We start from the raw sequence: 27,874 nt of genomic DNA, 5'->3' as shown, positions 1-27,874 counted from the left end.
TCCGTATTTTTCGGGGTAGACAAATTTTCCCATATTATTCGGCTCTTGGGACGGGCGATCGTTCCTATATTCCCCACCCCCAACTCTGGATCCGTGCCTGAACGGAGGTGCACAAATCTTCAGCTGTGAATAGAGCAGAGGCAAGCATCTTCAGCTGTGAATAGAGCAGAGGCAAGCATCTTCAGCTGTGAATAGAGCAGAGGCAAGCATCTTCAGCTGTGAATAGAGCAGAGGCAAGCATCTTCAGCTGTGAATAGAGCAGAGGCAAGCATCTTCAGCTGTGAATAGAGCAGAGGCAAGCATCTTCAGCTGTGAATAGAGCAGAGGCAAGCATCTTCAGCCCCGAATGAAGCCGACGCAGATATCTTCAGCTGTGAATGCAGCTTTGGCATGCATCTTCCTCCGCTGATGGGGCGTTGGCATCTTCAGCTGTGAATGCAGCGGGAACAAATATCTTCAGCCTGCGAATGGAGTGGAAGCAGGCGGATCCAGAGCGATGTGTCGGAGAAGCGACTTATTTTGTTGGTGCATTGAATCATCCCGTATTTTACGGGCGGAAAAATTTCTCCCATATTATTTGGCTCTCACGAGGGACGATCGCACCCATCCCCTCCCCCGGATCTTCACTTGGAGCCCAGGGAAAGAGGGAGGGGAATCACGAAATCCCAACATAGAGACATTGATGTCTGGAATGCAGAGTCCTAGGTCCCATAACAAATATTTGCCGCCTTGATGAGCGCTTTTCACGACACCCTTTTCTGTTCAAAAAGTATGCTTTTTCTTACGTAAGAACTCCTCTCAATATTGAAGCAAACACTTCGTCCTTCTTATTACGTGCATATCCTTTAAAAGATTGGCGTTTCTTTGTATTACAGCCACCCGTCAATCAAAGTTACACAAATTTATATTTTTTGATACACGTGTATGTTACGTCGTGTTACGTATATCAAAGTCTTTTGAGAAAAAAAATTAAAAGATTACGGTTAACCTTCAAAAAAATCACAAACCACATAACATATTGTTTTCCAATCGATGGCACCAACCGAGCGCAACCAACTGCAACATTTTCTCTTTTTTCTTCTGTGTTGCATTGGAGGAAAGAAAGAAAATTTAGCTTTTTTTTCTTAAATATAGGAAATGTGATCTCTCTCTCTCTCCCAACAAGTTTCCGAATAAATAATTTTCCTCGTTTAATTCCTAGAAAATTCTCACATTAAAGGCGAAGTCCTTGGCGGAAGAAATGAAGGAAGCGAGAGGAAACGGCGGTAAAATATATCCGAATGGAAAAAAATGTTTCTATTTCAAGGTGATGTGTGTGTCGGAGTCGTTAAACGATGTCGGAAAAGGTCAAGCACGTTACTTCCATATTAAGAAGTTTATAATAAATTCGAGTGGAATGCTGCGTTTCTTCAACAGACCGGGAACAGACCAGTTAACGTTTTCTGAATTTATTAACATTGAGATCTTTCACTCGTTATTTACGATATGCATGCCCAACCTATGGCCCTTGGAGTCGTTTGATGCGGCCCGCGACCTGAAACTTAATTTTGTGGAAATGAAATGAGTGGCGTCATTACCAGATCACTTGAGGGACTGGCAGCGTATTCGCAGATCACTTGAGGGACTGGCAGCGTATTCGCAGATCACTTGAGGGACTGGCAGCGTATTCGCAGATCACTTGAGGGACTGGCAGCGTATTCGCAGATCACTTGAGGGACTGGCAGCGTATTCGAAGATCACTTGAGTGACCCCGCGGTGCAGTTTCGCATCACTTTAGTGGCCCGCAGCACATGTCCAGATCACTCTTAAGGGACCCGAGAATATTCACAGAACGATTGAGTGACCCGCTCCACACAGTCGGGACTTTTTACAAATCACTTCAGTGGTTCGCGGTGCAGTTTCACATCGCTCAAGTGGTACTGAGCACATTCTCAGATCACTTAAGTCAAGGGTGTTCAAACTTTAGAAGAGCGTGGGCCATTGAAATTGGTTTGAAAACATTTCGCAGACGGGGCACTTCAGTGATCTGGAATAGCTCTGGAGGTCACTTAATAAATTCACTTAAGTGATTTGGGAATCGAGCTACTTGAGTGAAATGCAACGCGAGCTAATGAAGTGATTTGTAAATGTCCTGCGGGTCTCTTAAGTGATCTGAAATGTACCTCTGAAATTCATTTTCACAAAATTAGGTTTGAGGTCGCGGGCAGCATCAGATGACTTCGAGGGCCACATTTGGCCCGAAGGCCAAATTGTTGGCCAGGTTGAGCATGTATTACTTGAGTGATCTGCGACCTATTTACAGATCACTTAAGAGCCACTGTGGTGGTCAAATGGGCATAGTGACGGGTTCTTATCACGAGGATCCAGGTTCAAACCCCATTGGCGCCACAGTGGTGCCGGCTGAAGTTGGTATTCTGTAGTTCCGAACTTCGAGGCGCGAATGTGAGCTGATCTTTCCATGAAAAAGTCTCGCCACAGAGAGAAACATGCCTAAAACGGTACAAACATTCAATCATTACACTCCACTCCTGAAATATAGATGGCAGCACTGAAAAATCAGACACAACACTAGATACGCACTCTGACTGTTAGATACACACAATCACATTTCCGGCACAACTCACTCGGTAGTAAATTGCCCATGGCGATAGACCGGAGCTGTGCTTGGCTTTAAAAAGAAAGAATGATAACTCAAGTGACGTGACCTCAGATCACTCAAGTGGCTCGCGACATGTTTTCAAACCATCAAAATGGCCCGCACTCTCCTAAAGGCTGAGCAGTTGAGCACCCTTGATTTATGGGTAAAAAATGGAAAATTCCAAATGGATATTCTCGCTGATACGATTACTCGTTTATACCAGGGGTCTTCCATTCATGCCATTTTTTCATGAATTACATTACCTCATCCATCACGGTACCAAAGTAAAGTTTTACTGAGTACCAGGTCATGTTGGAATTCCGGGCAATGAGAAAGCAGACACCGCAGCTCCAACAACAACTAACATTGGCAATAGTCTTTTGGTACCTGCCAATGACCACATCCGAATCCTCCGAGAAGTGATGCATCGCCGCTGGCAGGGTCACTGAAATAACCAAATAAATAATAAATTACATGCCATCAAGCCCACACTTGGCCATTGGCGTTCGAGCAGTAGGACCAACCGAAAAGAGGAAGACTTGCTCGCCAGGTTGCGAATAGGACAGTCGCCTCACACAGTCATATCTTTTACTACTAGAGAGTCAATCGGAGTGCCCTCATTGTCAAAGTCCATTGACCATTGCTCATGCTTTTACTTGTTCCCATCACCGTCATCATTTTACGACCGCTTTTGGTCATAATCATCTTTCAATTCGCGACATTTGAAATTACCATTGCGATGCATCTCACATTTTTAAATTCATCAAAGCCATTGGTTTTTACAATAAAATATAGTTTACAATCCAAGTTCCTTTTTATCATGCGTAGTTTTACTTTCTTGACATGATAAGGGCAATTTTTCTTATTTTTATATAGTCATTTTTTGGCGCAGTTTGAACAAATTGGTCCTTGCGCCAATAAATTCAAAATCCAATCCAATCCAGGGGCCTTCGACGCATGGCCCGTGGACCAAATGTGGCCCTCTGAGATTTTTGCCGTGGTCCGCCGACCATTTTTAACAAATGGCTTAAAAACATTGAAAGACGATTAAATTTAAATAAATAATTCTGTGAAGACCACATTCCCCCACTACCATTAACGCTGTGTATCTGCTATATTATACCGGGGTCGTCTCAACAAGTTGGGGGGAGTGGGACCCATACACTGTTTTTTTTATTTCATTATCTCTGGAAGTGAAAGTCAACATACGTAATTACCCAATTACCTCTTAATTACCAAACCTCTTAATAAAAATGATAATTTCAGAATTTTTTTGAAAGAAATAATTTCAGAATATTAAAAAAATATATGGTTTGAGAATAATAAAAAAATAATTTCGAGAAATATTAAAAGAGATAATTTAATAATTAGTGACACAGAAACAATGTGCCAGAATTAATGAAAGGAATAATTTCGAAATAAATAAAGAAAATAATTTCGGAAGAGTAATAAAGGAAATAATTTCGGAAGTAATAAAGGAAATAATTTCGGAAGTAATAAAGGAAATAATTTCGGAAGTAATAAAGGAAATAATTTCGGAAGTAATAAAGGAAATAATTAATAAATATTCAGTTCATAATTAGTGAAAGAGAAATGACTTCGGAATTCGTCAATTATTTCGGGCCTCATCATTATTTATTAGCCGTGTTTGGTCAATCCGTTAAGACGCCACTGCACATAACACCAAGTCCTTGTGAATCTTGTTTGTACCTTAAAATTATAAATACGCAGTATGACGGTGTGGAGGCCCGTGGGCTGAATGGGAAGTTCGAATTCGGCCCATAATGTCCGGACCCCTGATTTAGTTTATTATTATCATTTACCAATTGATGTGTCAGGCTTTGCAAGGATCTTACTCCCCTTGACAAAAAAAGCAGGTAAAAAAAATCAATAAAAACACAATCAATTCCGAGTGTACAGTATTGATGACGTCGATGCGAATAGGAAAAACGTGGGAATTTTTTTTTTTTGTATTCTACTTATATATACTCATTCTAATGGGTTCTGATTAAGTATACAGTGTGGTCCAGAAGTCCTGACCCCCTTTTGAAGGGGGGGGGGAATCTATAAACAGACAAACACGGCTTGAAGCATTTTAAAGAGAGGGCTTCAAAGTTTTTTACTTGCTACAAAATTATTACACGCGTAGCCTTTAGTGACGAGCACGATGCCAAATTCTATATAGGATATCTTGTCATGTTTATTTGTAACAGGAGTGTTACAAAGAATGGAAATAAACAGTACTTTTCATGGAGTTTTTTTCGCTAAACTACAGCTCACAATGTTTGCAATCAGTGTATGATCGAAAACTCTTTTCGGTTTAAAAATATTCGGCAAAGGTTTTTCGGCCAACAATGAGCTCAGGTGTTACGTTATTGTAGGTAATACTAGATGGACCGTCAAAAATCCCTCGAAATACCATGAAAAAAATGCCAGATTGTTTTTTTCAGACTGAAAAAAAACCCGTTTTTTTTACTATTCAACGTCAAGAGGAAACTTCTTTTCTTCAAGGAAGTTTCGGGGGGGGGGGGAAGAACGTTGGTTTTGCAAATGCAGACACGGGTATGAAATATCACTTCACTCCAAAGTGGACCATGGTTACACACACACACTCTATCTTCACTCCCGGAGGGTGATTGATGCCAAAAACAAGTCTCTTACGAGCTTGTCCACGGTGTTTATAGTGTCAAACTTCTGTGAAATGCTGAATAATGAAAAGAAGAAGAAAAAAAAAAACCGTGATATTTGCAATTTTATTAATTTATTCTTCATTATTATTCTTAACACGCTCTAAAATGCCAATCAAAAAAGACGTGAATAGGAACATTGCCACCGTGACTTACGGTAGCAATGATAGGAATCGAAGATTTATGCTGCTATAATATTTCAATGATTTTTCCTTTTCCCATCTCGGTCATATATCTCAGATATCTGAAAATCTCACGCAGCTATAATTGCCGTTATTCCTGGAAAAAAATCCCTAACTAATTGAAAATAAGAAAGGTTATTAGTTCAATTTCGTTTTTGATAAACTGTTCTTGTATCTTCATGTATTTTTCTTATTTTTCTTTCGAAAGATGCCATGGATCAGTTGTAATTTAAAAAAGAAAATCTTTTAGAGGGAAAATTCATTTTTATCTGAAAAAAAACACAGATAGATAATAATTGCCGTTGTTCATGGGGAAAAAAAAATCCCTCAATTATATAATTACCGTTATTCATGGAAAATACATCCATCAATTAAAGGTAAAAAGAATTATTCGTTTAGTTTCGTTTTTGGTGCTCTCAAACTATTCCCATATCTTTATGTATTTGTTAATTTTACTCTTTTTACAATAGTTCGGTTTCACTTTTGCTAAAAATCCTTTTCATTTGAAAATCACGAGACGATAAAATGAATTCGAAGAAACCTAAAGGAACACATCACTTTTTCAGTTGCTGTTGTCAGGGCCATCGTAATGCGGTTTACGGAAATTTCGCCTCCGACATTTCGCCCCCGATATTCCACTCCTGACCCTGACATTCCGCTACAGACATTTCGCCTGCCCTGACCATATGAGTGAACAAGTGAGTGGGTAGGTTACCGTATGAGAGACCAAGTGTGGTTACCTTAAAGCAGGAGTGCACAACCTCGGGCCTTCGGGCCAAATGCAGGTCACCAAGGGGTTCCATCCGCTCCCCGACAGGTCTTCTGGTAGAAAAGTATCAATACATTCAACACGATAAACACATAGGCTGACCATATTTCCTTTATAAAAGTACGGGATTCGTATGCACATCGTTAATTATAGCCAAAAAATTTTCAGAAGCAAGTAAAGTTGCCCATTACAGCCAAAAGGTTGTCAGAGGCAAATAAAATTGCCAATTATAGCCAAAAAATTGTCAAAGGCAAGTAATTCACCAAAATAATAATAATAATAATAATACATGTTTGACAAATGATATGTGAAATGAATATACGTTTGACAAATGATATGTGAAATGAATATACGTTTGACAAATGATATGTAAAATCAATATACGTTTGACAAATGATATGTAAAATCAATATACGTTTGACAAATGATATGTAAAATCAATATACTTTTGGCAAATATGTGAAATGAATATTTTGTCGCCTCCCAACAAAAAAGTGGGGAAGGGGGCCACCCAGCAATATGTTTGAGTATATGTTTGACAAATATGTCATTTATCTGACTATAATTATGATAGTGCCATATTTACCGTAACATAATTTATAAGTCATGAAAACAAACTTAATTCTTCATTTCGAAAATTCAACTAAGTTTCGTTAAAAATAAGGGGAAGAAACGGGATATTTTATAAAAAAAAAAGTTGGGACGGCCAAAATTATGAGAATCTTCAGTAAAATATGGGTCCTATGTATCAAGGCTGGACAAATCCTAGGTGCCAGGTCACCATGGCGACTAAAAAATTCGTATTGGCACCTAAATATTCTTTGCGCAGTTAATAAATTGCTGGCTGGGAGCAGCATAAAATATTTGGAATTTATAGCAGCGTATCTGTCAACGTGAAAGAGTGAGTGTGTGTGTCCAGTCCTGCTATATATACAGGCGATTCCCGTTTCCGCGAATACCGTTACAGCAAAAAAATCTCGTTTTAACGAAAACTTTTCTAATCCCTCAGATAAGTTCACATAGGAACAATATAAAAATCTGGAATTCCTTTATAACGAAATTTCGTTATTACGTTAAATTTCACAGGTCTCTCAGAGTTCGTTGTAACGGGATTCGACTGTACAAGTTTCTGGCCGTCTGAAGAAACACCGCATATCTGGCCCGTGGACTGAAAAGGTTGTGCATCTCTGCTCTAAAGAATAGGCCGGTATTACACTATAAAAGTTTGGTAAAAGTCCTTTTATAAAACTTGAAAAATGAAGCCAATAAGATCACCGGTTGCATTTTCTAGAATGTAACCAATAACCTTATTGGTAAGATTTTTCAAGTTTTATAAAAGGGATTTTATCAAACTTTTATAGAATGTAATCCCGGCCTTAGAGAGAGCTCAAAACGAAAAAAAAAACCGCTTAGAACTTACGGGCTGACCTTATATTTTGTCTGATTGATCAGAATATTTATTCGACACTCTCGACCTATTAAATTAATACTAATGCACCCATTAAAAAACTAAATATAATGGCAGCTAATAAGTTAATGAAGATCGGATCTACAGCATCCATCATTAAAAAATTATGACATTTTTCCCCTATAGCCATACACAATGGAAAAAACGGGTTATTAGGGCAGTGAAAGAAAATCGTTTGTTTTTCCTTAAGAATAGCTTTTTCATTGTGTAGCCGTTCATCACAATGAATCGTAATAATGAAATCGTCTGTGATTTTTTCTGCTCGTCACGGGATGCTGGATGAATATAATGTCCTATTGTATTATTTATTGTGTTATTTGCACTTTTCACGATGACGTTGAGAGGGTAACACCTGTGGCTTCATTTCCTGGTTACTTTTTCGGTGTTCTTTCATGTTAATATTTTACATTTTGGATCAGAATATATGTTTCGGTTTCAACTCTGCTCTATCTACATTTATTTACACGCAGGAGAAATATTCACTCATTTTTTTCTATTTTCTCGATTCCGATTTGGAAGGTAGGTGTCACTACCCCGAACACCCACATTTTTATATTTATATGTAGCCGGGGTTCTTGAACTTTTTGCGTTCGATGGACCTCTTGTGCCAATGAGGCGAAGGCCACGCCTTAAGTTATATATGTGTATATATATATTCTCTCCACCCCCCCCCCTTTACAGAATATAATTGTTTCTCATTGTTTTCTCATGATGGCTCACGGACCTTCTGAAGCCTTTCCAAAGTCCCGTCCCAAAGTGTCCGTGAACTACAGTGACATGACGACAGAGTGTGAAGGGGACCCGTCTTCGTATCCCGGACTGATTTCCGAGTTTTACCCCGGGTGAACGGGTGGGTGGGGTTCAACTGCAGTGGAATCCCATTTTAACGAATACAGTTATAGCGAAAATCTGATTTTAACGAACACTTTTCTAAGCCTCCAGATAAGTTTACATAGGAGCAATGTAATAACAAATACAAACCTAGAATTCCTTTATAACGAAATGATTCTCCGGTCTCTTGGAGTTCGTTATAACGGAATCCGACTGTATTTACTTCGCCCACCGGGGCAAGCGCGCGTTTTCGCAACTCCCTTGTAATGTTGAAGGGGAGAATTTCGGCCCCGGCCATGGGGGGATAGAGTAATTATTGCACAGTACGTAAATAACATAATTTGGTTTTAACTGCTTTTTAACTTTTTTTAACCGTACCCGAACGGCTGGTCATTAATAGTAGGGTTGTCATTAATAGTAGACCATGGTTCATGTTACGAAAAGAACAAGGGACATTGGAATCCTAACTGCGGGTAAAAACAGGAAATCGCCAAATGTTGCTAAAAAAAGGTTACCAACTGTAGTGTGTACTGTGGAATCACGTAAGGTGCCTTTTAAGTAGTATTTCAAGGTGCTATAGATTTAATTACAAGATAGGTAAGACACACACACACACGTCTCAGGTAAACTTTGTTGCTGCGAATATTACCCCCTTCTAACCAAATCGTGGCCCGCCTTCTGTCTCGAAGAAGAGATTTTAACAGGCGTTCGAAGAAGACCTAGGCCATGCTGGAAGCTGTGTATGTATGTGGAGTGAACCTAACGTGAAATCTTTCGGCGTGATGCTTGTTATGTGTTGTGTGCTGCCATCTGCCGTCAATTTCTTCTAACTACGAGTGAAGTGTAATGATTGAATAATTGTATCGTTGTAGTCCTGTTGCTCTGTGTGGGCCAGACTTTTCAACAGAGAAATCAGCTCGCCGATGGAATCTTTGGTCACTAAAAAAATAACATATATGCAGTGGATCCCGCTTATAATGTTTCCATTTAGAACGTTTTCCCAGACTGCCACGAAACTGGACTATCTCGTCAACTGGATAAGTCCGGCGGAAGAGTTCTGGCGTTCATTCGGAACGTTTTTTCGCTTAGAACGACTCCTTTTCGAGGTTTGCAACTCTTACTAATACACGTCGCAATTTCCCGTTTAAAGCGTTTTCCCGCTTGCAACCTTTTTTTTTCGAAAAACCATCTTTTGAAGGGGTTCACTGTACATCAGGCCTAAAAAGTAACAATTTAGTTTGTCTGCCGACGCCTTCCTGATTTCAATCTTCATTCATTCCGGGATCCAACATCGTGGAAGAGGACATAGATGAGTGTCCTGTAAGCGCTAACACGGCCTGTCTCTTATCAACCGTCGGTCGTAGCGGCATGGTTTCAATTTAAAAAATGCTCACACGGTGTTCAAAAATTACCATGCACCAGTTTTGAGAGTGGAATAATGTCAGAAAATAAAAAAAGTATTAATTTTTGTACGGTCCCCCATCCTCTAACTTCAAATTAGAAAGTGGTTTCCCTGTCTCTTCTGAATCCAACAACAGAGATCTTATGTTTTTAACTGCAATATTCGCAGAGATATTCGAATTCAAAAATCGGAGAAAAGCTGGGAAAGGACAACAAAAATGAGGGAAATGAGCGTTGTGTGTCCGTTAGTTTTTGCTGTTCTTTCATAACTCTTCTCCGATTTTTCAGTTCGAATATCTCAGTGAATATTGCACTTAGAAACATGGAATTTTTTCTGTTGGCCTCAAGAGATACAGAGCAACAACTTTCTAATTGGAAGTAAGAGAACAAAGGGGATCGTATAAAAATTTAGATTTTTTTTTTAAATTTTGTGAAACACTGTATTTTCACTCTATTTTTGAGAACGCCTCTCGAGAATTTTTTAAACTGGAATCACACACCTCTACGATGGACGGTTGATGAGATGAAGGCCGTATCAACACAAATTACAGGACACCCTGTATAACGAAGAATATAATATCAGTATTCAGTAAACGCAACTCCCTTTGACATTAAGCTGACGAAGTGTCTTGCGTAGGTGAAAAACAATAAACATTCCTCATCATATTTCATATGTTTCCTCATTCCCTGTCTTAACCATTTCATTCTTCTTCTTCTGCAGCACATCCAACTCAGATGCAATGGTGAAAGCCCTTTTAATTACAAGTGCTTCTCTTCAATACAATGCACTAAATCGGGGGGGGGGGGGGGGTCATTCACCTTTTAGCGGGCCAAATTTTCCACGAGGCCCGCGGGGGCCACCAAGTCATACCGCGGTATCCTGGGTTATTAATCAGAATTCTCCAAATTTCATTGAACACTTTTAATTACTTTATTTGCATTCATTTTTAAATAACTTCCTTTCATTAATTAGTTAATTCTTTTTAAATTAATTATTTCTTATTAAATCTGAAATTTGTCCCAGTAATTCTGAAACTATTTTCCATTAATTTTAAATTTTCATTATTAAGCAGTCATTTCTTTCAACTTTCCTTAATTTTTTTTCATCAACACTTTTAACAATTCTGAAATTACTCTTGACAGTTCTCAAATTATTCTTGACATTTCTGAAATTATTCCCAATAATTCTGAAATTATTTCTATCAGTAGTTCTGCAGTTATTTCCTTCAGCAATTCTGTAACTATTTCTTCATTAATTATAGATTTTCATCAATTATTTAATTGCTTTTTTAATGATTCTAAAATTATTTCTTTCATTAAGGTGTTTTTTTAGAATTTCTGTTAAACTCTTTTTTTTTCTTTTTTTTTGAAACCGAGCACAACTCAGTTCTATTGCCATAGGCAATTTACTACCTAGTGAGCTGTGCCGGAATTGTAAGAGTGTGTATCTGGTATTGTGTATGATTTTTCAGTGCTGCCATCTATATCTCAGAAGTGAAGTGAGTGATGTGTAGTGACTGAATATTTGTACTGTTTGTAGGACTATTGCTCTCTGTGGCGAGACTTTTTAACGGGGAGATCGGCTCGCATTGCGCCTCGACGTTCGGAACCACAGAAAACCAACTTCAGCCTACCACCACTGTGGTGACGGTGGGGCTTGAACCCGGGTCCCCGCGATGCGAGTCCGTCACTATGACCACTCGACCACCACAGCGGCGATGCCGAATTCGGCCTCTCGACATATGTAGCCTATATGAAATCATAGGCCTCAAAAACTGTTTTGGCTCCGAGTCCCCGAATTCGTTACGACGACTACTTTTAATGCATCAAATGCACATCATTACTATTTAATCCGGAAAGTAACTCACAGTTCTAAATACAGCGTTACAGATTCCAGTGCCCCGCGCGCGCGCGGAGCTCTTTCTAACGATTTTTATTTCTTTTTTGGAATCGTTTTTCCATGTAAAGTGGCTATTATCTTAAAATGGTCCACGGGCCACAGAAAAAAGCTCGGAGGGCCACATCTGATCTGCGGGCCACCAGCGGTACTTGTAAGATAGAATCCAGTTTCACACAAGGACTTACTATAATGTATAGTGACGTCTTAATAGAAGGACCAACAGGAGCCCCGAATGGGGTCCCAAAATAATTGAATTCTTTGGATCAATTATGATCAATTCTTACATAAATGTTATCAATCTTGATTAGTTCTGAAATAATTTCTTTCACCAATCTGAAAACTTTTTTTTTTGATTAATTAGGTACTTCTTTTAATTACTCTGAGTTTATTTCAAATTGTTCTGCAATCATTTATTTCGGTGATTAATTATCAGCTACATAATTATTCCTTTCTCAATATATCTTGAAATTATTTCTTTTAATATAATTATGCAATCACTTTTTTAATAATTAATAAATGATTTCTATCACCAATTCCGAAATCATTTCTTTCATTAATTCCTAAGTTATTTCTTTCATTGATTCCTAAGTTATTTCTTTCATTGATTCCTAAGTTATTTCTTTCATTAATTCCTAAGTTATTTCTTTCATTAATTCCTAAGTTATTTCTTTCATTAATTCCTAAGTTATTTATTGCACTAATTCTGAAATTATTTGGTTGAAAAATTCAAAAATTATTTCTTTCGGTAATTTTGGAATCACTCTTCCTCTTGAAAATAATTTCAGTAATTCCATTATTATTATTATTATTATTTTAATTTTTCATTTTCAAATTGTTTTTCAGCATTTATTAAAAATTCTGTTATCAGGTATGCCTTTTGAGATGACGACTTTTCCATCGTGAAATATATGAAATCAGGGGCTTCAAAAACTGTTTGGGCGTTGGGGTCCCCCAATCTGTAAAGCCGACCCTGATAATGTACCAGATGCATCGCGTTACTAGAGACGGTGAATCCAAAAGAAAAGGTAATATCAAAGAGAAGTGGCTTCATACACGTGACTTTTAACCTTCATGAACACACGCCGTCTTTTCATTTCAGAAATTTGTTTTGATGTCGAATAATAAACAAAACTTCCAAACGATGTCTGGCTTGTTTAAATCACGTCATTTCTATGGGCTACGCATGCCGACCGATTCAAGAATCTTCGAGAAGAAGGAACATCAATCACTTTCACGTTTAAAGGTTGAATCGAAATCGATGTCATTCACATCCCTAGTAGAAGGCGAAGGACGACAGAAGTGAATAGTCGAAAACACGATCAATAACATATTTCTATTCAAAAAAAACGAATCTGACCCGATTATGAACGTCTACTGAATTAAATCGATGTTTTAAATTCATACCGGGCCCAGAGTGTTAACCCATATTTGAATAAAAATTTACGAAATAAAAATGTTTCATAAAATTATTATTCCAAGTGTCATATCCGAGAAAAAAAAAGTGAAATCTTGGAATGGTCGGGTAAATGGAATATACGGGGTTCAAAATGAAAAAACTAATTGTCGATTTGATCAAAAACTAGATTCAATGAGTTTATGACAATAGAAAATGACAATTTCATCGTTTGTTTTTGTAGTTGATGGTAATAGTGGTGTCATAGTCCATTTGCAAAAGTCACTGATGCAATCTTCATTCTCTATCCCAGACGAGTCGAAGTGGACCACAGAGAAAAGGATGCACATTATTCCCAGACATATTCTCAAAAACTAAGGAAAGAAATAACTCAAAAACTAAAAGAAGTAATTCCAAAAAATAATGAAAGAAATAATTCCAGAAACTAATTAAAGAAACAATTCCAAAACTAATTAAAGAAACAATTCCAAAACTAATTAAAGAAACAATTCCAAAACTAATTAAAGAAACAATTCCAAAACTAATTAAAGAAACAATTCCAAAACTAATTAAAGAAACAATTCTGAAACTAATGAAAGAAATAATTCCAAAATTAATAAAAGAAGTAATTCTGAAAACTAATTAAAGAAAAAATTCCCAGCATTAATTAAAGAAATAATTCCGAAACTAATGAAAGAAATAATTCCAAAAACTAATAAAAGAAATAATTCCAAAACTGATGAAAGAAATAATTCCAAAATTAATTAAAGCAATAATTCCGAAACTAATGAAAGAAATAATTCCAGAACTAATGAAAGAATAATTCCAAAGCTGGTGAAAGCAATAATTCCAAAGCTGGTGAAAGCAATAATTCCAAAACTAATTAAAGTAATAATTCCAAAACTAATTAAAGTAATAATTCCAAAACTAATTATTGCGTGGACACAGTTTCCGTTGGCTAAAAAAGACAATCTCAGAAAATTAAAAAATATCGCAACTTTTCGAATTCAAATTGAAATTCAATCATTACGCGCATTACTAAAAGACGTAATTAGTTAATTGACAGGCACTTACCGCTCAGGTTCCAGATGGTGAGCCTCAGAATGAAGGGCCACGAAGCGGGTCCCCTACCGACTTTATATATGTCGATGACATACACGTAAACTACTCCACCGCATCGTACGAGACCCTGTGTCACGAAGGTGACCCAAAAGCACGCCACTGCCACGACCCAGCTGTATATTCCGTCCGGACGTTGCACCGTCGCTGCTGCTGCCATAACCGAACCCGATGGGTAAATGAATGGCCGGAAGAAGTTTGTTGACTAGTAGTAGTAGAAGTTAGTTTGTTTATTTATTTATTTATTATATTTTCCCTTCTACTTTTTTTTCCGAGAGATGAATCTCATGTGAGCCGAAAGGTGTGTGTGTGGTTTTTTCTTTCTTTCCTCGTCCTGTTTGGAAGCCAGACGTAACTCATTATTATGAGAGTTTGTTGCCGCTTTTTTTCTTCACCTTCCAATGATATGTACGAATTCAGCCGGCGTAAAATGTTACTTTTTTTTCTTTTCTCTTCTTTATTTAACCTTTTTTTTTTCCACGCTAACCCAGATCAGCTGCAAGGATGGTTGTATGACATTTCGTGAACTAGAACCGAAAAGAAAAGGAAAAGTGCATAAAATTATTGGTTGTTTCCCTGTCTATTGTATGCAATGCACTCGGGCTGTGTATTGATGACACTAGTTTTTAGACGCTACCTAACCGGTGGCACTAATTTTTGTGCTTCAAGTACTCTCCAAGAACGTACGTTCTTTTTTTTTTCTTTCTTTCAAACTCTAGCACAACTCTGGTCTATCTCCATGGCCAATTTACTATCGATTGAGTTGTACCGGAAGTGTGTGAGTACCTAATAGTCTGAGTGCGTATATGATGTCGTGCGTGAATTAGTGCCGCCATCTATACTTCAAATTGTGAGTGAAGTGTAATGATTGAACAATTGTAGCGTTGTAGGGCTGTTGCTCTCTGTAGCGAGACTGTTTAACGGGAAGATCGGTTCGCGTTCACGCCTCGAAGTTGGGAACCACACAGAAAACCAACTTCAGCCGACCACCACTATGGCGACGCTGGGGTGCCAAGAATGTAATGTATATGTTACGTCCAAAGCCCGAAATTTGCCAGTACCCAGCCAATGTCCGAAATTGGGTCTTTGGCCAGCCATTTCGTGAAGTGGCTAAAGATCCCTGGCCAAAGAAATGACATGAGTCGGTGCCATTGCCAAGTTGGCGTATTTTTTGTGATAATCATGGCCCCCCTAACGATCAAGGGAATCAGGATATCGCATAGCCCACGGGCCAAATGAGGCCCTCCGAGCTTTTTGCTGTGGCCGCCGACCATTTTTAGAAAATAGCTACTTTACATAGAAAAACTATTAAATTCCAAGAAACAATACGTTAAAGCGCTCTGGACACTACTACTACTAAACAAGACACGCACCTCGTCCATATTCCCCTGTGGAACTTCTAACGAATTGGTACATGTTGGGATGAGTGTGTGTGCGTGTAGCACTGAGCTATAGGGAATTAGGTGGAAGGCTTTCCTTATAGTAGTTAAGTGAACCTTCCGTGAAGTTTGTTTCTGTGTAATGTTTGTTATGTGTAGTCCTGCCATCTGCCATTAGTTTTTATAACTATGCATGAAGTGTTTTAATAGTATTTCGTATCGTTGTAGGCCTGTTGTGTCTGTGGCGAGACTTTTAACGGGGAGATCGGCTCACATTTGTGCCTCGAATGGAAGTCGGTCCGTACTCTGCTGTATTAAGAACTGTGAGGTACTTTCCGAATTTAATAGTAATGCTGTGCATTTGACACATTAAAAAGGCCGTCATAACGAACTGGGGGGGGGGGGGAAACCCGGAGCCAAAATGGTTTTTAAGGCCTATATGATTTCATATAGGCTACATATTTCGAGAGGTGAAATTCGGCATGCAAAAGGTATACATAATTACAGAATTTAAAGAAATGCTAAAAAACACCTTAATGGAAAGAAATAGTTTTAGAATTATTGAAAAAAAAATTACTTCATAATTGATGAAAACCTATAATTAATGAAAAAATAGTAACACAATTACCGAAAGAAATAATTTCAGAATTACTGAGAGTAATTTAAGAATTGTTAAGAGTAGTTTTAGAATTGTTAAAAGTAATAATTCATCAAAAAAACTGAGAAAAAAACGAGCAAAAGTGCGAAACAATCAGTTTTTTGAATACGTTAATAAATAAAATTCAGTTGAATGTTTCGTCCCTGTAAAAGTGTTTACTGCATTACACAAAAGTTTATTGCAGTAAAACACTGTTTTTACAAAATGTCCTAATAAATGTATAAAACAAATTACGGCCTTTTTTTGTGGTAAAATATAAAAATTCTCTACAAATGAATGTTTTCATTATTACGCTGGGGCCATTCAAGTATTACGTCAACAGATTTTTAGCCATTTTTTAGCCTAGTCTAATTTTCTTGACCATTCATTTCTTGAATTCGCCCCCCCCCCCCCTCATATAAATACGTCTGTATCTCCACAAGTCACTCTTTTAATCACTTACATGTTTACATTCCATTTTGGTCTCATGCTCCCACAATATCGTGGTCAATCTTTAGGTCATTCACATGCGTTCACACGCACTAATCCACTCTTTTGGTTAGTTCTATGCTCATACACTTTCTATATCACTCTTTTAGTCATTCACTGACCTGTCCGTTGCCCTCCGAGTCATTATTTTGGTCGCTCTCATGCTCACACACTCTCAAAGACACTCTTTTGGAACCGTAATTCACATACGAGTACGCGCTTAATGTCACCCTCCCACTGACCTGGTCCCTCGCTTTCTATGTCACTTTTTTGATAATTCACATTCTTGCACATGCTCTAGGTCACTCTTTTAGCCATCCACATGCTTGCAAACCAAGGGCGTAGTGAGGGGGGGGGGACTTAGGGGTCTGGTCCCCCCCCCCCGAAATGTGAGAAAATGACCCAAAAAAGGGAAAAAGAAGGCCAAATCCATTGTTCTGTTACTTTGGTCCCCCCCCCGAACGGAATTTCTGGCTACGCCCCTGTTGCAAACTCTCTAGGTAAAACAGTTTGGTCGCTCAACTAACCTAGTCCCTCGCAAATGCGAATTGATATGGTGGGCTACACAAATTTTTCCGCCTTTCTCCCGTTCTAATTTTGTTGGCCGCTAATTCCTCAAATTTGCTACCTTGTGCTATAAGACCCGTAGCGCCTCCCTGTAAATACGTATTCTTCATCGAAAATTCCGTACGTCAGCGAGTTTCACATTACCATCACATACTCTACCCCAAAACAGATTAAATTCTGCGGCTCATCTAAAATAAAGTTCATTAACTGAAAATTGTTTTTATAACCATCTATTGTACATTTCCCCATACGTAACAACGTTTGAAAACTCTCCAAAATGTCTCTTTTAGAACCATAGAATTCTTAAATGATTCCAAACCATGGTTTGGTGATTTGCTCGGGGAAAATAATGCTTTAAATGAAAACATCTGGGTTTTCTCGCAGGTTATTGTCCTCGAAGAGGTTTTAGTTATATTTTTTTTTATAAAATAGACGATTGAGCATGTGCATGCTCTAACTCGTTTGTTATGAAGTAAATCTGAAGCAATTATGTAATTTATCTAAATCATCACTTATATCAGCGAAACAGTACATTTGACAATTGATCTTCGCTTCAAGTTGCACGTTTGCCTGGCCACGGGTCATATACAGTTAAGCTTGCGTATTTAAAAAAAAAAGTTTCTCAAAAAGAAAACTTGAGATTGGCATTAATATCATTAGTATGTCACGACATTTCTGACAAACTGGTGAGGTGTGTATCACGGAGTCAAGACGAACATTCAACAATCATCACTGCCTTAATCCAAATATATTTTCGTAAAATTGGTCGGAAAAAAAATCGGATTTTAAAACATCGAAGCTCAAATAAGAGCCGGATTTCCCTACAGAAAAAAAAGTCTCCCTCTGTGGGAAGAATCAGGACTACACAATATTTAACCATGATATAGAGCAGTGCTTCTCAACCTTTGGCGAAGCCCAATCCCAGTTGATTTCTTTTTTGCAAGTGGGAAGTCCGGTCGTACACACGACTAATGCGAAATAAATGGGTAAAAATGAAAAGGCCAATTACTCACGGCCCGACTTGACTGATTGATGTCAGGGCGGCGGGTGAGAAACACTGGTATAGTGCGTGATCATGGAACTTACCAAATGAGTAGCTTAGTGCAGTGGTTCTCAACCTTTGGAAGCCCGCGGCCCAGTCTTTTGTGTAAGTGAAAGGCCCGGTCATACACACAATTAACGAGAAATTTATGGGAAAAATGAAACTGCAAATCACTCACGGCCCGGTGTGACTGGTGTTAGGGCCCGGTACTGGGTCGCGGCCCGGCGGTTGAGAAACACTGGCCTAGTGCGTGTGAACGACCAAGATAGTGTGTGAGTATGGGAGAGACTAAAAGAGTACGGAAGCATGCGAGGGATTAAAAGAGTTTAGACAAAGACGTACTTACAGGAGTGAGAGGGGGTAAGCGGTTATATACAGCACAAAGCGGCGAATTCGAGAAATAAGTGGTCAAGAAAATTAGCTAGAAAGGGGGAGAAGAGTGGCAAAACCGTAAATTCCCTTCTGGTAGTGATAAGTTTTAGTTACCTTACAACCCTCCCCCCACCTTGCTAGTTTATCTCACTACTGATGCAAGTCCAGTGGGAGCAGCAGTTTTATTTAAGCCATCTCCCTGATGGTTAAGACTTCTCACTTTCGCCTCAAGATCTCTGACGAAGGCCGAACAAAACTATTCACAGCTCGATCGTGAAGCGCTAGCCATTGTGTTTGCAGTTTTAATCATTTTTTCGATTACTCACGTTAGAAAAACGTTTCAAATTAGCGACTGACAATCGCCCGCTAACAAGGATTTCGTCTAAATTTCAAAGCTACCTCCTATGACCAGAGGCGGATTTATGGTTTGCTACGTAAATTTCGCCGCCCTTCGCCCATTCTTTTCTAATTTTCAAAGCATACGGATATCGGTATAAATTTTATGCTTTATAACGGGAGAGGTCCATTTCCAGCCAGATAGAAGGAAACCAGGAATATCAATTCACCTAGGATAATGCCATACCTCAACACAGGAGCAGGTGGGGAAGTGGGTTAAACTAGGGTAACCAGATTCGAAAACTGAGAAAGTAGGACGCCTGCGCGCTCACCCTTTTTAACGTGACAAATTTTCACAACGGATGGCGCCACTAAGAATCAGAATTCACATCCTGCTTTCTGTTTGGGAAAGGCAACACCCTCCCTCCTTCCCGATTCAGTACCCGGCATTAGATGCTGGTGAGTAAACAATGGTATTCTTATTACTGGATATGTTGAGGTTTGCCTTGCCTGCTGGGAACATCGGTTCTTGTATTCTGGGAATTTAGACGGCGATTGGTCAAATCAACTAAGGGGAAGTCACAAACATTTATGCCAATGAAGATATGTATTTCAAAGTGAAAATTTTTCCATAGAAAAAAAAAGAAAAATAATTCCGAAAACCTGAAAAGGGGGGCAAAAGGGTGAATTTTCTAAAACAGTAGGATGTGCTTGAAATGACATCGAAAAAAAGGATGTCTGGTTACTCTAGTTTAAACTCACCGTTTGCCTATGCCAATGTGTATATATATCTATTGGCATCATCATCATTGTGCCTCCCCCTCAACCCCATCTCCACCTATGTTTCTGCAATGACCTCTTAGCTGTCAAATTTTCTGAGATAAAGATTTCTACAAAAGTGTTCTGAGAAGTTTTTCCTTCCATTTTTCAAAAATCTTTCCAAGATTCTGCTTTGCGGCATGCAAGAGCAGCATTACAATGGGAACCCTACTGCCATCTAACAAATAAAAAAACCCTATTTTTTATAATTCTGCAAGTGAAATTTGTTGTGGTTTTCATATAAAAATGATTGATAAGTGATAATGATGCAGCTAACTTTGAAATTCCCTGCTGTACTCTTTCAACCTTAATCAGAAACTAAGAAATGTCTAGAAACAAGTATGAAAATATCAAGAGATTAAATGTCTGTTGTCTGTAAAAACTACTTATCCTGATATTGGTAGATGTGTTCAACAATGGTTCTTGCAATGCAGAGAGAAAAAATATTTAGGAGGTAAAGTTCTACCAACGCTATGGCTGTGGTTTTGAGTACGTGGCAAGCTATAATAGGTATTTAATTTTCTTAATCAAATTCTTGATGTTTTGGTCATATTTTTCTTTGTTTTAACGTAAAATCTCTCTACCTATAATTTTTTTTCACTTTCTACAGGTTCGAGAGAGAGGCTCTTTTTACACCAGTACATTATTGGCACAATAATACATGTTAAAATCAATCTTTTTTAAAATGAAATGTAAAAATGAAGCATCGGTTTTTTAAACAATAGTGGTATTTTAATTACAAATGGTATGTAAAAGTGACATATCAGTTCTTTGATGTCTTGAGCACACGAAGATTCTAAGTACCATATTTTTTTTTCCACAATGGACATGGAAGATTGAGTTTTATCTTTGCCGGTTTTATTTCAATTAGAAAAACACTTCCATCATGGAACTGGTGCATATCCAGAATGTGCTGGAAGGAAAAGAAAGAATTTGTCAGACTTACCAATATTCTGTAATATTTTATAGATCAGTGACAAACAGAAACCCTTAAATTCGAACTATATTACTATTTCTTCTATATTATAGCTACACACTTTTAAGTTATAACACGGAAACTATGAATAGTCGTTATTCTTGAAAATTTTGCATTTAAATACATAAACAGGACTGCAACCAGAGAGGGAGCAGGCGAGTCTGGTGCCCCGGGCAATGGAAGAGAGTGGGTGCTGCCAAAAATTCACCCTTTAATTACCATTTCAATATTACACATGACACTAAAATGTGTACTAGGGAAAAAAACAATGTGTGTAGACCCAAAATCGGGAAATTTTGGGTCTACACACTTTTTTTCCCTAGTATATTGTCTCACCCAAGAAGTAATTCATGTCAACTAAAATGTGTGCTTGCCTCTGCTGGCTGTGTATCTAGATGAGGCACTGTACATAGACTAACACAGAATGTTTGGATGAAAACAGAACTCTCTAATCATACCAATATAGTAGGAAACTGACGGGACAATAGAAATTTTCACGTTAACCAATTAGAAAGAAAAATTTCCAACACTTAGCATTAACATGTCACGTGCAAGATTTTTTAGTATAAACTCATAATTTCAAGAGAATGCAATCACGGATTGTGACTCATGATGGACAATACAGTAAAACCTCGATAAGTCGTCACCTCAAGTTACTAAAAAATTATGACAGCTTAAGCGGAGTGAGGACTTAAGCGAAGTTCTGTTAGATTTAATGTGCAATGTTATGAAAATCGTAGAAAAATTTAAAGTAATATGACATTTATTAAAGTATGAATCATTAACAATATTAATAAAATTTATAGATTGCGAAAGAAAAAATAATATTAATTTTTTATCTTTTTTATCTCTTATTACTTAAATTATTGTGGTGAAATGTACTGTACACTTTGATTTATACTAGCAATTTTTAATTTATAGACTAACAGAGCAACTGTTTGAATAAGTAGCCTTTCTTCATAACAAAAGTCTCTATTGCACATAAATTTTACACATACATCAAATTTAATTTTAGTGTTTCAATTCTTCATCAGTAGTTCATGATGCTACTTCAAAGTAATCTCGAACACTTTTGACTTGATGGAGGGGCCCTGGGCAAGGAAAAGTAAACAGAAGACCTCAACTTGGGAAAGAATGTCAAATTTTTTTCAACAAAGATATTTTGTTTAAATTTCAAGTCCTAAATTAGTAGAGTCCATGCTTTCTATGATTATTTATTATCTGTGCCCGCACTTTGACTTTAACTTGATTAATTTGATAGTTTGATTTACATAAATTTTGATTTCCTTGCACTATATGTAATCATAATCATATCAATAAATTTTGGCTCTGCCGGAGATGCCCCCCCCCTTCGCGGCAGAGCTTGGGTGTCTTGAACAGTCCCCAATGTTCCAAAAACCTTATTCGGCAAATGAACTTCCCCAACGTAACTTTCGTTACTTAAACTGTTCCGTTTGGGTACATAGGATTTTATGGTGACTTTTAAGCATATGGCAATGTTGTTAACAAGCTCTTTTTTTTCATGGGAGCCATAAAAACAGTCTGTTCCTCTTTCTCAAACGTTTTCATAGTGACGACTTAACCGAAATTAGCGACGAGTAAATGAGGGTTTAATAACATTGTGGTCTATGAGAGCTGGAAGGGTCTGAAGAAAAATGACGACTTAACCAGAGTGACGACTTAACAAGGTTTTACTGTATATATACATATAAAATTTAACACATTCTAAGGCTATCTAGTACTATGAGAAATTTCAATTAGCTTCAAATTGAAAGGGTTTCTGATAGACAAATTCAGTACCTTTATGGGATTTGACCCATATTTGCTAGTATCGCACAAATTATATATCTGAAAATTAGTCCATGGCTAATGACATGCACTACTTTAAAGAACAAGACAACAAGGAGCCAACTCAGGGATGACAAAGTCTTATTATTGGCCCCCTCATGCTCATCGATAAAGAAGCATACAGAATAAAAAGACTACAGAGAGACCCAATATCTGGCTAACAGTTCCGCCGCTAATCAAATTTCCTCAAATTCTTCTTAGAAACATTGTGTGTGTATATTCTGAAACAGTTAATCTATACTTGCAAAATCCTTTTACATTGAATAAATGTCATTATCATTGCAACTGAAATCGATGTGAGAGCCAACTCCTTTCATATCAACAATGGAATTTCATGTGGTTTTGAGTTTTAGTAAGGTTTGAATGTACATTAACTTTTCAAAGACATACCTTGTAATTAGTCAATCTCAAAAACTTGTAATTTTTAGGTTGCAAACATGCAATTTGATCAGCTTTGACATGTTTTGCCTTTGGTTCAACCTAAATAAAAACATCATAACATAAAATTTTGCAGTAGGATAAGGAAGATATCACATATGCACTGCACAAAATTTAGTTTCGAGTATAACAGTCTATATGCAATGGCATTGGTCGTAACACACAGGGTGTTAAGTTCAGTTCTCTTATATACGCCCCTTTAACTTTGAACCTGTGATCATAGAGTCATACTTCAATAAGAAAAAGTATTAAAATAATGTGCTAATTTTTGGATAGGTTATTTTATTATGGGCAAGATACTAAATTTCATTTTTTTATGATTCCCACTACTCTTTGTCTTATAATTCTTATGCCGTCTCTATTGAACATCCAAAATAAAACAAAAAATTCCAAGATTCTAAGTATAATAATAAGCGAGATTTTGGATTCAAAATTGTTGAAAATGAGTGAAAAACAGCATATATTAAGGGACAAACCTGAGAAAAAAACAGTGTGATGATTCGTTAGAGTTGGAGTTTAATAAGGGTTTTCTAATTTCTCAGATGCTTGCTCCTTTGCTTTGAATCAGCAATATCTTCGCGAATATGGCAAATTAGAAACGTGGATTTTTTTAATTCTGAGTGGTCAGAAGAGATTGGGCAACAACTTTCTTATTAGAAGTGGGGGGGGGGGTATAAAAAATATTTATTTTTTTTCGGCCCTAGTAAAAGAAATGACATACCTAACATGGGTTCATTATTTGGATATTTTTCCAATTCAAAGTATGTTTCTATAACACTTCAAGAGATGAAAGGTGTAATAAGGACTCACCCTTACACCCAGTCTGTATATATGTTATGGTAAATGTGATAAATCAGTGATTATGCATAATCACCAATCATCCCAGTAAGTTTGATAAATTTTCCTACATTAATCATTTTTAAAAGTGATTATGCATAACTTCTGAATAAAGTTGGTAAGTATGAAATTATATGTAAGAAAACAAGAGAAAACATCACTTAAATCCAACCACTTATCAATATCTCCAGCACATACGTGATGGAAGCATTACTTATATTTTGCCATAAAAATTAAATTCAATTAAAATTTAGTGTTACATGAATAAAAACGTATAAATTATTATCAGTCTTATAATATTAGGTGCCTTCACATTCATAAATGTTTTTAAACATAAAGAACATCACTGATTGAATCAATCATTCTAGATTGAATTTTGAGCTAAATGTCTGGTAAATTTAAGTAGTCTATTAATGATTTATCATATTTACAAATGCGAGCTGGGTATTATGAATAATTACCAGTAAATGCAATAAATTTGCTTTATAGAACTTACCAAAATGGTCGGTGATTGTGCATAATTACTGGATTTATCACATCTACCATAACATACACATTACGCAAAAAAAAAAGGTACATATATTTATTTGCATCTGGAGAGAAGTTTTGATGACCAAAGTTTATGTATGTATGTATAATCATCCTAATTATATAAGTGTATCCTAATGTATAAGTACAACATCATCCTGAATATAAGGGTACAATTTGAACTTGATTTGACTAGCACAGAAAGCACAGTTTTGGACCAAAATCATCATCTTGAGTAAATCCAAAATACCATTTCCCCTGATAATTAGGCAAAAAATAATTAATATTCTGTATCTAAATTTTGTTAGACTTATGATAAAAAATTAGGTACAGTGAAACTTTGCTATACAATGATACTCAATATAATAATAAATACCTCTACAACAACATTTTTTCCAAGTCTTGCTTGAAAATGTCTATACTCTGAAGTTAAACTGCTGCTTCTTGATACAAAGATAATCTTTCTACAATGATACTTTTTCTTGATCCGCAGAGTATTGTTATATCAAGATTTCACTGTAATCTAGAAAACAACCTTCACACTAATCTTATCGCTCATGAAGGCTGAGCTTAGTAGGCTGCTCTGATTCTTATTGAAGATATCTGATGTGCTTAAAACAAAAAAGATGGATATTTCCCTCTTGAATATGAATAGAAATATATCCATCCACATTTGAAAAGTTAAAGGGTTGGATTAAGCACCAAAAAAAGGCATACATGTTTTTCAAACCACTGCGATTTCTAATAAATAATCTGTCTCTAAAAAATGACTAGAGAAAAAAAATTCCCATAAAAATGCTACAGCTTAGTACACAGTGCACAGAATTTCCATTTAAGAGCTAATCAAATTGCTGTTTTGAAGTTGCACAATTCAGTGAGTTAAAAATATTTTTGTTGCTACTTCATCCACTGTATTTTTAATAATAGAAACCAAGTCGATAGAAAAGTATCTGTACCTCAGACAAAGATTCCATAATGTAAATACTGGCATCATCATAAAACATCACAATGGATTCATCAAACTTTGGATATAGCAGTCCTCTTATAGGCTGGTAACTGCTCATCTGAAAACGCTCCATGCATCCAAATGAACAAAAATCTCTGCAAACTTTTCTTTCCATATCATAACTTATTACCTGAAAATAAATGTGAGCAAACATTAAGTTCTAACTCAACTTGAATTTTTTTTCCAACATTAATTTCAAGAAAAGTTATCAAACAGGAGAAAAATCTAACAAAACATTGACAGGGTTTAGAATCAATACAGTAGAAAAGGGTTAATCCCCATCTAGAGATGTGAGGTGAGAATATTCTCCTGGATGTAAAAATTGGAGAATAATCATTTTTCTTTTTAAATAAGTAAATTTTTTTACTAATTTTATTTATATTATGGAAATATAAACCAGTTTTCATTGCCTGAAACATTTGAAACAAAGAAATTTTTGGCATAATCCCCCCCCCCCCCAATGACAACTTTTAGTTCGAGAATTCTCATGATGGTAGGTTTTAAAAGTTTGGTTATAAAGATTTTAGAAATAAGTTCACAACAAAAGAAATTAAATCAAAGTTGATTGATAAAGGAAACTAGTTTCTTAATAAGACTTATTCTTATATAATCACCTTCATTCTAAGAAGATACAGAACTGTTGTTTTTTTCAATGTACATGCACTTAAATTCTGTATCACTCATATTTCTTTATAAGTTGTGCAATTCAGCCATGTTGGTTTAATTTTTCTTGCTTTCAAACTTTAATATTGTGTAATACAAACTTCAGTATTCCTGTCTTCTTGACGGGAAGAGAGACGGGGGATAGAGAATATTCTCTCGAAGTACTATTATAAATTACTAGAGAATATTCTTACTAAAATAATAAGAATTATTTTTAAGTTATTTATAGAGATTATTTATTATAATATATTATTACATATATTCTTGAGAACACTCTCTAAAAAGGACTTCTATAACGGGGGAATATTCTCATCAAAGAGAATATTCGAGAATATCCTGAAGGACTATTATTAATAACTTGAGAATAATTCTTACTATTTTTGATAATATTCCCCAATAATTTATAAAAGTAGTCATTCTGGAGAATATTCTCAAGGACATTATATATAACTATATTATAAATAACAGGAGGATATTATCATTAAGAACTTATAAGAATATTCTTAAGTTAATTTATAATAGAAATTCCTTCAGAGAATATTCTCCTAAAGATTATTATCAAGAATTTTACATCTCTATCCCCATCATTATAAATTACCATATTTAGAGACATAATATAGACTTTGTGAGTTCACTGGACTATAAGAGCTTTTGGGTTGTTATATTGTGGTTGAGTCCCCTCTGAGGCAGTCATTTCATCTACTTCTGTGGTACATGCGTTGAGGCTAAATCACTGTGGTCAAGCTTACTTCGCTACTCCCCTGTAGATGTTCTTTCTGCTACTAAAGTCGCTATGTGTAATACTTAAGTTGTGTAATAAATTTGCAACTTGTTCTGCTAGTGTGAGTTAAGTTGAAAGGGGTGGGTGGTACTTCACTTGCTGGAGTTTTTTTGCTAGCTGGTTTGTAAGTGCGGCACATGCAATATATACACTTAGGTACTGGAATCCCCTGTCTTCGATAGAACATACGAAGTGAAATAATAGAAATAATTATGATTCTTATTATTACAGATCTTAATATAATATATATATGTCACCCGTTGGGAAAATTAAAATTTCTTCATAAGCAGAATGACACTTAATGGTGAGTAAACTTAATTTACTAATTATGCCAGCAGGGATCTTTAAAAATTGACCTTGAAAGTGGGCGACGTTATATCGAGGTCTTACAAATAAACAAATACAAATACAACGCCACAACAGGCAAAATGCCCAACGAGGTGGCTGCGAAAAAGATGCCCATAAAAATATGGATGTCATATACACTGCTGGACACCCAAATTGCAACACCAAGAAAGACAAGAGATATCGCAACAATATTTATTTTGTAGATAACATGTTGACCAAGCATCAAATGATTAAATTTATAGACTTCTGTGAAGTGTGGTTCAATGCCACACACCTCGGCATTGATTCAAAGAGACTTTGGATGTGTTCTTGGGGTACAGCAGACCAAGCAGCTTCCACGCGTTGCCAAAGTTGATCTGGTGTGGCAGCTGGGGATGTAATCTGGGTCAATCGTTGAGCAACCATGGACCACATGTTTTC

General features: G+C 36.7%; 2 protein-coding genes across 2 annotated transcripts in view; both read right to left on the bottom strand.

Annotated features, from left to right (window-relative positions):
* LOC149089703 (monocarboxylate transporter 9-like) overlaps positions 1–14,699 on the bottom strand; it is a 29,855-nt gene extending 15,156 nt beyond the window's left edge. The window contains exon 1 of the mRNA XM_089238788.1: positions 14,344–14,699. Coding sequence (XP_089094914.1) covers positions 14,344–14,548 — 205 coding nt within the window. The 5' untranslated portion in view covers positions 14,549–14,699. The remainder of the gene's footprint in view (positions 1–14,343) is intronic.
* A 6,040-nt stretch (positions 14,700–20,739) lies between these two features.
* Positions 20,740–27,874, bottom strand: part of l(3)72Dn (UTP4 small subunit processome component l(3)72Dn) — a 29,329-nt gene continuing 22,194 nt past the window's right edge. Inside the window, exons 16-18 of the mRNA XM_089238725.1 lie at positions 25,613–25,792; positions 23,244–23,333; positions 20,740–20,942 (exon numbers count right to left, since the gene is read on the bottom strand). Coding sequence (XP_089094851.1) covers positions 20,826–20,942; positions 23,244–23,333; positions 25,613–25,792 — 387 coding nt within the window. The 3' untranslated portion in view covers positions 20,740–20,825. The remainder of the gene's footprint in view (positions 20,943–23,243; positions 23,334–25,612; positions 25,793–27,874) is intronic.

Source organism: Pholcus phalangioides, unplaced genomic scaffold, assembly GCF_987345545.1.
Source record: "Pholcus phalangioides strain wild (caught in Gottingen) unplaced genomic scaffold, Ppha-v1.0 ptg000001l_1, whole genome shotgun sequence".
Lineage (NCBI taxonomy): Eukaryota > Metazoa > Arthropoda > Arachnida > Araneae > Pholcidae > Pholcus > Pholcus phalangioides.
This window is presented reverse-complemented; position numbering and strand designations above follow the sequence as displayed.